The sequence below is a fragment of the Pteropus alecto genome, unplaced genomic scaffold, assembly GCF_000325575.1.
Source record: "Pteropus alecto unplaced genomic scaffold, ASM32557v1 scaffold359, whole genome shotgun sequence".
NCBI lineage: Eukaryota > Metazoa > Chordata > Mammalia > Chiroptera > Pteropodidae > Pteropus > Pteropus alecto.
In genome coordinates, this window is record NW_006443119.1 from 950,450 (window position 1) to 959,266 (window position 8,817).

The 8,817-nt window shown below is 47.4% G+C and overlaps 1 protein-coding gene across 1 annotated transcript in view; it reads left to right on the forward strand.

Moving 5' to 3' along the window:
* The window catches only part of RAB7B (RAB7B, member RAS oncogene family), a 21,258-nt gene that overhangs the window by 4,970 nt on the left and 7,471 nt on the right, over window positions 1-8,817 (forward strand). The window contains exons 2-4 of the mRNA XM_006922840.3: window positions 1,833-1,901; window positions 2,434-2,560; window positions 3,268-3,483. Coding sequence (XP_006922902.1) covers window positions 1,849-1,901; window positions 2,434-2,560; window positions 3,268-3,483 — 396 coding nt within the window. The 5' untranslated portion in view covers window positions 1,833-1,848. The remainder of the gene's footprint in view (window positions 1-1,832; window positions 1,902-2,433; window positions 2,561-3,267; window positions 3,484-8,817) is intronic.

Below are 8,817 nucleotides of genomic sequence, written 5' to 3' on the forward strand. Positions count from 1 at the left end.
TCAGCGCAGCCCACTGGGGGTTCCTTCCCCACTTCTCCCCCTTCCCCTTCCACGACCCCACCACTTCCCTTTTGTTCTGAATCCCTTCCCAAGGCGCTACGTTGGCTTTTGAAGCTAAGTTAGCATGCTGGTACCAAAGCTTTTAGGAAAGAGCTCCCTATTGCTCCCCACTCCCCTTCTGGAGTGGCGGCTGATGCTCAGAGGCCTGTGCCTTTCAGGACTTTCTTTCCGAACCACTCTCCCTTGGCTGGTTTCCTGTGGGCAGCCATACCCCAAAATGCCAGCCCCGGTTAATACCTTGAGTCCCCTTCCTCACACGTCTGGAGCATAGGACATGTTTCATGAATGAATGAATGAATGAATGAATGAGTGAATGACAGGATCCTTCATCTGATATTCATGACTCCTCTCAATCTTGCTCCCTCTCCAGGCTTTCCTCTCTCCACTCCTTCGCCTCGCCCCGCCCTGAAGCAAACCATCCACCTTCTCCACTCACCTGTTCCCAAGTCATTCCCTTTCAGAGGGTCCTTACCTCCCTCTGAAATACCAGCCCCCAGCCACGGCTCTCATTTTGTCTGGACCCAGTTCAGTTGCCGGCTTCCCTTCCCCACTGAATTCCCACAGCACTTTCTCTGTGCCTCTGTGGGGGCACCCGACACTTTCTCTCTGGAGTAACTGCTCAGCCCTACCCTTTCTCCCCCGGGGAGTGGGTGGGGGAGATGTCCTATTTGCTTCATATTTGCTCCTCTCGTGTCTAGTGCAGGGCTTCACATACAGTAGACATAAAATAAAACGAATAAATATATGTGAATTTATATATGTATTTATAAAATGCATGCAAACACATATATTTTTCTCTTCTAGAAAGAGTATATGTTTGACATGTTTATTGTAAAAAAGTGGAACACACTAAAAGGCATAGAGAACAAAATTAAAATCATATTATGTCCTACTACTCAAAATTAACCACCTAAATTTTTTATAGATTTCTTTCCAGAACTTTTTCTATACAAGTAGGAATTCATTTTAGTATTTGGGGGGGTATTGCATGCACGGTTTAGTGTCTTCTGTTTTCCGTTTAGACCCTATGGCAGCGCCTACCCACATTATTATAATATGCTCGAAATCTCCTTTCTGATGACTGCTTCATAGTCCATGGTGTGCCATGATTTATTTAACCACTTCTTTAATGTTAGATGTTTATAAATAATCCTGTGAAGAACATTCTTGAACAAGAGTCTGCCCGCATTTCGGATTATTTCCTTAGGACAAATTCCTAGAAATGGAGGGCAGGAACATGTTGAAGTCTCTCACCACTTGCTGCCAAGTAGCTTTCCAGAAACATGTACCAATTACAACCCCACCAGCTGCCTTAGAGAAGAGCTTTTGATTCTGCAATTGCAGCAACACCTCGGCCTGGGGGAGGGGCTCTCCTCCATCCAAAGCCTCGCAGGCAGTCCTGACAATGGACCCCTTGTCCTGCCCCCATCTCCTCTTCCCACACTGCCCTCCATCCTGGCTCCAGTCTTGACTGTCAGCAAGGCTTTTGTTCAATCCTCTCTGGCCTTCCTGGCACTCCAGCCTGCAGGGTTTGTAGAGCTGAAGAGTGACAGATGCACCTGTCTTGTGGAGTCACCACCCTTCCAACCTTGGGGAAGCTCCCAGGGTAAGTTAAAGGGAGGGTACATAAGTGTGGCTGAGGTATCCGCTTGTTTTGGGGAACAACCTTGGCCCCTGGCAGTGATCTACACATCTAGGAGGGGAAAGCAGAGGCCACCTCAGCCACAGAGGACTTTCTGGCCGGCATGTAGACTACTTCTGTTTCCTTATAGGTTCTGAAGCCCTTCCATGAATCCCCGGAAGAAGGTGGACCTGAAGCTCATCATCATCGGAGCCCTGGGGTACGCCAAGCTCAGTTTGGGGTCTGGGGGTTGGGAAGCAGCCCCTAGCCAAGGGAATTGAGACCTCCTGGATGTGTTCCCACCTCTCGTGGGTCCCCCTCTGATTCAGGGTGGTGCCAGGGGGAGCATCCCACCCCAAGGAAGAGAGCTCTGGTGGGAGAAAGAGGCTGGGGGCGGAGCTGCAGACTACCCGGTTTCTGGTCCAAGCCCTGCAGTCACAAGCCACTTAGCATCTATCTGCCTTCCCATCTCCTGCCACATACAGGAAAGACCTGACCCTTGCTTTGCTTTGGGGACTTGGGTCTCTCCAAACCAATTCACTCACTGGTCCCTACTTCTGGAAACCATGCCCTACGTCCTTGTTACTCAAAGTGTGGTCCTTGGACCACAAATGTTTGACATTCAGAATCTCAGGGAGAAACAGCGGTGAGAGGGGCATGGTAAGATCTTAAGAATGGTATGAATGTGTGTGTGTGCGCGCGCGTGTGTGTTTGTACATGTATGTTCACATGTACCTGGGTTTTTCCCTCAGTGTAGGAAAGACCTCCCTCCTCCACCAATATGTGCACAAGACATTTTATGAGGACTACCAGACCACACTGGGGGCCAGCATCCTCTCCAAGATTATCATACTGGATGACACAACTTTGAAGCTACAGGTGAGCAGCCCTCCCTTTTCCTCTTCAACATGCATGCCTGAAAATCACCTGATGTTCTCTGGACAGCCACTCACACAGCAGTGTGTACCATGAGCTAGAATGGTCTAGAGCAGACATCAGCAAACTTCAGCTTATGGGCTAAATTTGGTCCACCACCTGTTTTTGTCAATAAAATTTTATTGGTACACAGTCATGCCCTGGTCTATGCAAGGTGCTTTCAAACTACAGCAATATAGTTGAGTAGTTGTAACAGACATTATGATCTACAAAGTCTAAAATATTTACTACATGACCCTTTATAGAAGAAAATTTGCTGATCCTTGATCTAGAAGGAAGGGCTCTAATCTAGGAGTTGTGAGGCCCCACTCCTCTCAGATTCCCTGGAAAACTTGGCAAGTGGCCTTGGGCAAGTCACTCTCAAGGTCCAAATCTGTCATATAGGAAGAATAATACCTGTCCTGACGACCTAAGAGAAAAACAAGAGCTCAGGTGTAAAAGTACTCTTGGATGCTAAATGTTGGTGCCAAGATACTGTAGTGTACGTGAGTGACAGGGTCAAGATGCCTGTGTGTGAAAGGACCACATGCATCTGTGCTGGGGCTGTCTGCTCCCTATTCAGAAAAGCAAGCTTTGACACAATGTGACCCAATTGGGCCTATCTCCAGCCACTCATCACAGCCCCACGGTGCATCTGCTCTTCCCCCCAGATCTGGGACACAGGAGGACAGGAGCGATTCCGCTCCATGGTGTCCACATTCTACAAAGGCTCCGATGGCTGCATCCTGGCTTTCGATGTCACTGACCTGGAGTCCTTTGAAGCCCTGAATACCTGGCGGGGTGATGTTCTGGCCAAAATCATTCCGGTGGAGCAGTCCTACCCCATGGTGGTGCTGGGGAACAAGATTGATCTGGCGGACCGGCAGGTACCATTCATTCATTTATTCATTCATTCACCAAATGTATGTGAGCACCAGCTATATACCAGGCACTGTGTTAGGCCCCACATTACCTTAAGTAGTAGATATAGACACTTTAAAAGACAATTGTGATACAATACAGTAAATGCAATGATAGAGATACACCCTGGATATTTGGAGACCACAGTAAAAGTGCATGTGCTCAAGGCCAGAATCTAGAAAGGGCTTCCTAGAGGACATGGCTTCAAAGCTGATGAAACAGCATGAGCAAAGGCCAGAAATAGAATGATGTGAGCCAAGAACTGAGGCGATTTTGTCTAGAGACAGGGAGTAGAAAAATTAAGGCATCAGAGGTGAGCAGGTGGCATTTATTAACCTATAGAACAGTATTTCTAACCAGGGTCAGGTAGGGGGTCTGCAGTTATACATACTTGAATCTACAAACCTTCTGAGAAAGTAGCATATAGTTTTATTAGCTTAAGCATATTCTCCTCATCTGACTAACCGCTTCATGGCTCTTCTGCTCCATGGCTGCAGCGACCCAACTCGTGTAGGTGTTTACTGCAGCGGCACCGAGCAGAGCTCTTTTCATCATTGCCTACTAATGAGAAAGGACTAGAGATAGACTTAATTTGTAAAAGATGCTCTGCCTGTTGCCTTTGGCCTTGGATCCCTCAGATGCATGTCAGACATAAATCCACTGCAGCCACCAAACTCCAGGGGTCAGGTGTTAAGTTTCCCAAGTTGCCTCCTGAAGCCCTCTTTTGGCTGGAGGTGAGGCCTTACTTGTTCTCCCTTTTGTGTGTGTGTGTTGGGGGCGGGGGGAAGGGAGAGGTTGTGTGTACCCACAACACTACTCTCTCCAATGAAGTCCTTTCTAACCTTTCTTTTCAATCCTTTATATCCATGCTGTGGGTTTTAGAGTCACCTAACAGATTCTTGCTCATGAACCTTTGGAAATGCACAAGGTTTGAGGCAGGGGCGGGGAGGGGAGTCTGTCTCCCAACACATCTGTCAAATTGTAGTGCCTCCTCTGAAACTTCCACTTTAACATCCTGCTTCGTACACCTATAATTCACAGGGTGGGAACTTGAGGGAGTTCAAGACCGAAAGTCTGACTTTTTCTAAGTAAAATAAGAGGCACCATCTTCTGTTGAGAGAGAACAAAGTAGAAGTCTTAAGAACAACAGTGAAGCTTTGCCAGTTACTCTGGAGAGAAACGGATAAAGGAGCTAATCAAGGACAAAGACAAGAACTGATAGGTGACACTCAGGGCTCAGCTGAAGGGGGATACCAGGAGTCTGAGGTGGAGCCTGTGTTGTGTTGTTCTGTGTTGAGTAAGAGCCAGGAGCAAGGCGCCTGGGACTAAGGTTTTTCCAGACAAGAGTAGCTGAGGAATAGAGCTGTGAGGGCACTGAGAAACCTGGAGGAAAGAAGAGAGACAAGGAGAGGGCTGAAGGGCTGGGGCTGGGTATCAGAGGTTGAGGAGCAGGGGCAGGTGGACGAAATGAGGACATGAGGGGGATGCAGGGAAAGGAGAGCGTGGTCACAGAGTGGGGGAGTACTCGGGATTTTACAGAGGTCCTAGGTCTGGCTCTGGGAAGAAGAGGCTGAAGCAGAGAGAAGGTGAAGACTGTTGGAGGGGAAGGAATTGTGAGGTGATCCTGAGGGGCGGAGGCTACAGGGTGAGGTGCGAGAGGGGGTGCTGGCAAGATGAGAAGCAGAGGTGAGGTCTTGAAGGTGTGGAGGGATCTGATCCAAGCTTCAGGGGGATGAGCTTCATTCTACAGAGGGAGGAAGATAGAAGCAGTGACTGCCCAGGCAAGCCCAGCCCCATCTCTGGCATCTGTGACGAGTGGGGTGTGGAAATAGCCCCCACTGGAGAGAGCGATTGGGGGAGGCGATTCCAGAGAAAGCCAGGATTCAGTTAATACAGGGAGGCGAGAGAGGATCCTGGAGGAGGGAGGACGAGGGAAGTTTGTCTTCTCACAAGGTCGGCCCAGGAAGAGGGTTTGCAGGGAGGTGGAGGAGGAGGACCCACGGGAGGACCAGGGAGGTGACACGGAGGACAGGGAAGTGGAGAGGAGGAACTGGGTGTGGGAAGCGCAGAGAGACTTCAGTTCAGAGACCCAGGATCATAAAGCCAAGACCCAGGATCGTGTGTGTGCGTGTGCGTGTGGGGAAGCGACTGCCCTCACATGTCCTGACTTTGGCACAGACTGAGCAGACGGTATTGCCGGTTGCTGTCTGGGTGTGGAGAAATGGAGGAGGCGAGCTGAGAGGCATCTTCTCTGGACTCAAATCCACCCTCCTGCATGTGCTTGGCCAGTTCTAGCTTCTTCATCTATGAAATAGAGGCTAGGCACAGATTTTATGAGGATTAAAAGATGTTTATAAAGTACCTGGCAAGCTCAATAAATGAGAGCGATTATAATCCTCCTTCTTCTTATCTCCAAGGCACAGGCTGGGAAAAGAATGGGCGATTTTCCTACTGAATAAAAAGAAAATGAATATTTAAAACTCTAATGCTAAGATTTGGGAGGACGAAAAAATTTTGAAGCCGGATGAGGGTGATGATTGAACAACATTGTAAATGAACTTAATGTCCCTGCATAAAAAATATATATAGTCAGATTGATTTTGAAGAAATCACTGACCTAGATTTTTTTAAATCTCTCCTTTTTCTACAGAAAGTAATAGTAATGGGGGGGGGCGGTGGAAACAAGGAAACAAACTGCAAGGAATTTATTCACTAGCATGTGAATTCTTTGCTCTATGCTCAAGGAGGCAATTTTTGACATATCACTGATTTATAATGTTGGGATTATGTTTTCTGAAAATGTTCTTTATTTTTGGTAGTGATTTAAGATATATTTGACTTGCTAATTTTAACCCATATTATTGATCATTTTAAATGTATATGAGATAGAATCATAAATAAAGTTAAACAAACTGGACTAATTTTGTCAAACACTTGGCTTCTGATGAACTAGAAAAATTATAACAGGAAAAATAAAATATTTGTAGTATATCTTCAGCCAAAAGCAAAATTAATGAAAGTAATTCTTCCGAAATTTTCATACTTCTCATGTCCCCAAAATCACACCCTGAGTTCATTTCCACCGTCAGAGCCTAAGTTACAAATAACTGTTGTTTTATAAATAAAAGACGAGACAATTCTTAAAATCGTGAAACTGTAACTGGAATGAGAGGAGAAAAGTGGAAAGTGCTGTCTGGGTGGTTCTGCTCCCAGGCCAGCTTTCTGAGGTTGAGTGAGAGGTGATAGGGACAGAAAAAGAATGTCAGTTTGTAACGATCTCCGCTGATATTTCGGAGTTATGTATTTAATCATTGCATGTAAACGGAACAGAGAAAGAGAGAAGGAAATGAGACAAAATGTCTGTCGTAACCTGGCTACTGATCAGGGGCTATAGTCGCAGGCTTGTCTTCCTAGCTCTGTCGCTGGGTGAGTTTGGGCACCAATTCTGGCTTCTGCTTCTCATGCCATTAAATATAAAGAATCTCCCTGCCTTCTGGAGAAGAGGAGGCACTTGACTCCATTGCACTTCACTTCAATTTTCACTGCAACTCCTGAGCACCAAGGATGCGCCCAGTAAAATGCTCGGTGCCTGATGGGAGTGGGGGGCTGGGCAGGGGGGTGGGATACGAAGAAGGAAGGAGCCATCAGAAAAGTAAGTCCAGTCCTTGCCCTCAAGGACTTTAAAAGATACAAAGCCTTTTGTGTTCCTAAGATGCCATTGAAGTACAGGATGTTCATTCCTAATGAATATTTATTTGCACGCTAACTAATGAGAATAATAGTAATCGGCAGCCCTGCCATTCTTGATTCTTCCCCCAAACCGTTCAGGACTGATTTTCTCCCAGCTGACGCTTCTTGGTGACTCAGCACGTCTTGGGCATCTGTGCCCACAGAAGGTAGTCGTGGCCAGTTCTGGGGCCCCTCTCTCCAAAGGCAGGAGGATCTTAGAGGTCAGAGGCCAAGACCAGGGCCTGGGATTTCTCCTTGCTTTGTGCGGTTTCAGCAGCTCCTTGTAGACTGACTGAGCAGAGGCGGAGGTGTCATTCGGGCTCCTCAAAGGGCAGGCTGCTTGGCAACCCCAGTCTCTAGCCTCCAGTCTTAGGTAGCAAGGCTCACAATGCCAGAGCAATGCTGGGGGACAGTAAAGGCCTGTGAGAGAGAGCCTTGAGCCCTGGGCCCAGCTCCCCCTGCTGAGACCAGGGAAGCGAGGACCAGAGGCAGGACGCAGCAGTGGTGCCTTTCATCTCAATGTGATAAATTCCCAAATCCTGCAGGAGCAAAGGAGACGATTTGACAAGGGGCAGTCTCCGAGCTCCCCAGCCTGTGCTATGTTCTAAGGGAGGGACAGAACGGTCCTTTCTCCATGAGAAAAACCTTGGCTCCCTTAAATAAAATGAAATAATGGTTGCAAAGTCCCAGGCACAGCAAATGTTCAGCATATGTCATCTCCTCCTCCCTGGAATGATTAGACATTAAACTCAGTGGTACCAATCATCTTCAGTAGTAACCCACAGGGCTACCAGAGCATTTTCCAATCCAGCATCCTCTGACTGTGATCAGCCATTTACATATGGTCAAAAGATATTCATTCAGCCTGCACTGAGGGCTCACGGCACCAGGCTGAGTGTTAAAAAGGCCGGGACCTTGAGCTCAAGGAACCTACAGTCCCTTGGGAGAGAGGGAAAAGCAGCACAGTTCTTATGCAGTGTCCCACAGAGGGCAGCTCAGATGCAAGGGGAGCACTGAGCTGGGACTTCAGCCAAACTCCGCCTTTCTCAGATGTGTGATCTGAGGCAAGTTGCTAAACCTCTCTGAGACTCAGTGTTCTTATCTATAAAGTGAAACTAATAAGACTCATTTCACGGAGTTATTGAGAAAATTAAATGAGTTCATATGACAAGGTAGCTAACACAGAATCGGGCCCACTGTAGGAGCTTATCAATGTTCCTAAGACTGTACCCTGAGTCTCCTCATAGCAGCAGGCCACCTAGGTGAGGTTCTGGTCAGCCAGCTGGCAGAAGGAAGTCCTCATTCCTGCCTAGTGTCTGTCATGAACATCTCCTTTTCATGGGACTGAAAAGGAGCCAATGGCAGGAAGAAGCTCCTAGTATAGGCCTTCAGAAGGCGGCACAGTGCAGCGGAATCTCATTCTGCTAAGCTTATGTTCAAATCCTGCTCAGCCCCACACTCTGAGCAAATCCTTTTATTCCCTAGTCTTCAGTTTCCTCATCTGGAAAGTGGAGCTAACAATGAGCGCATCATAGATTTTTGTTAAAAAATAACATGTATAGAGTTATGGA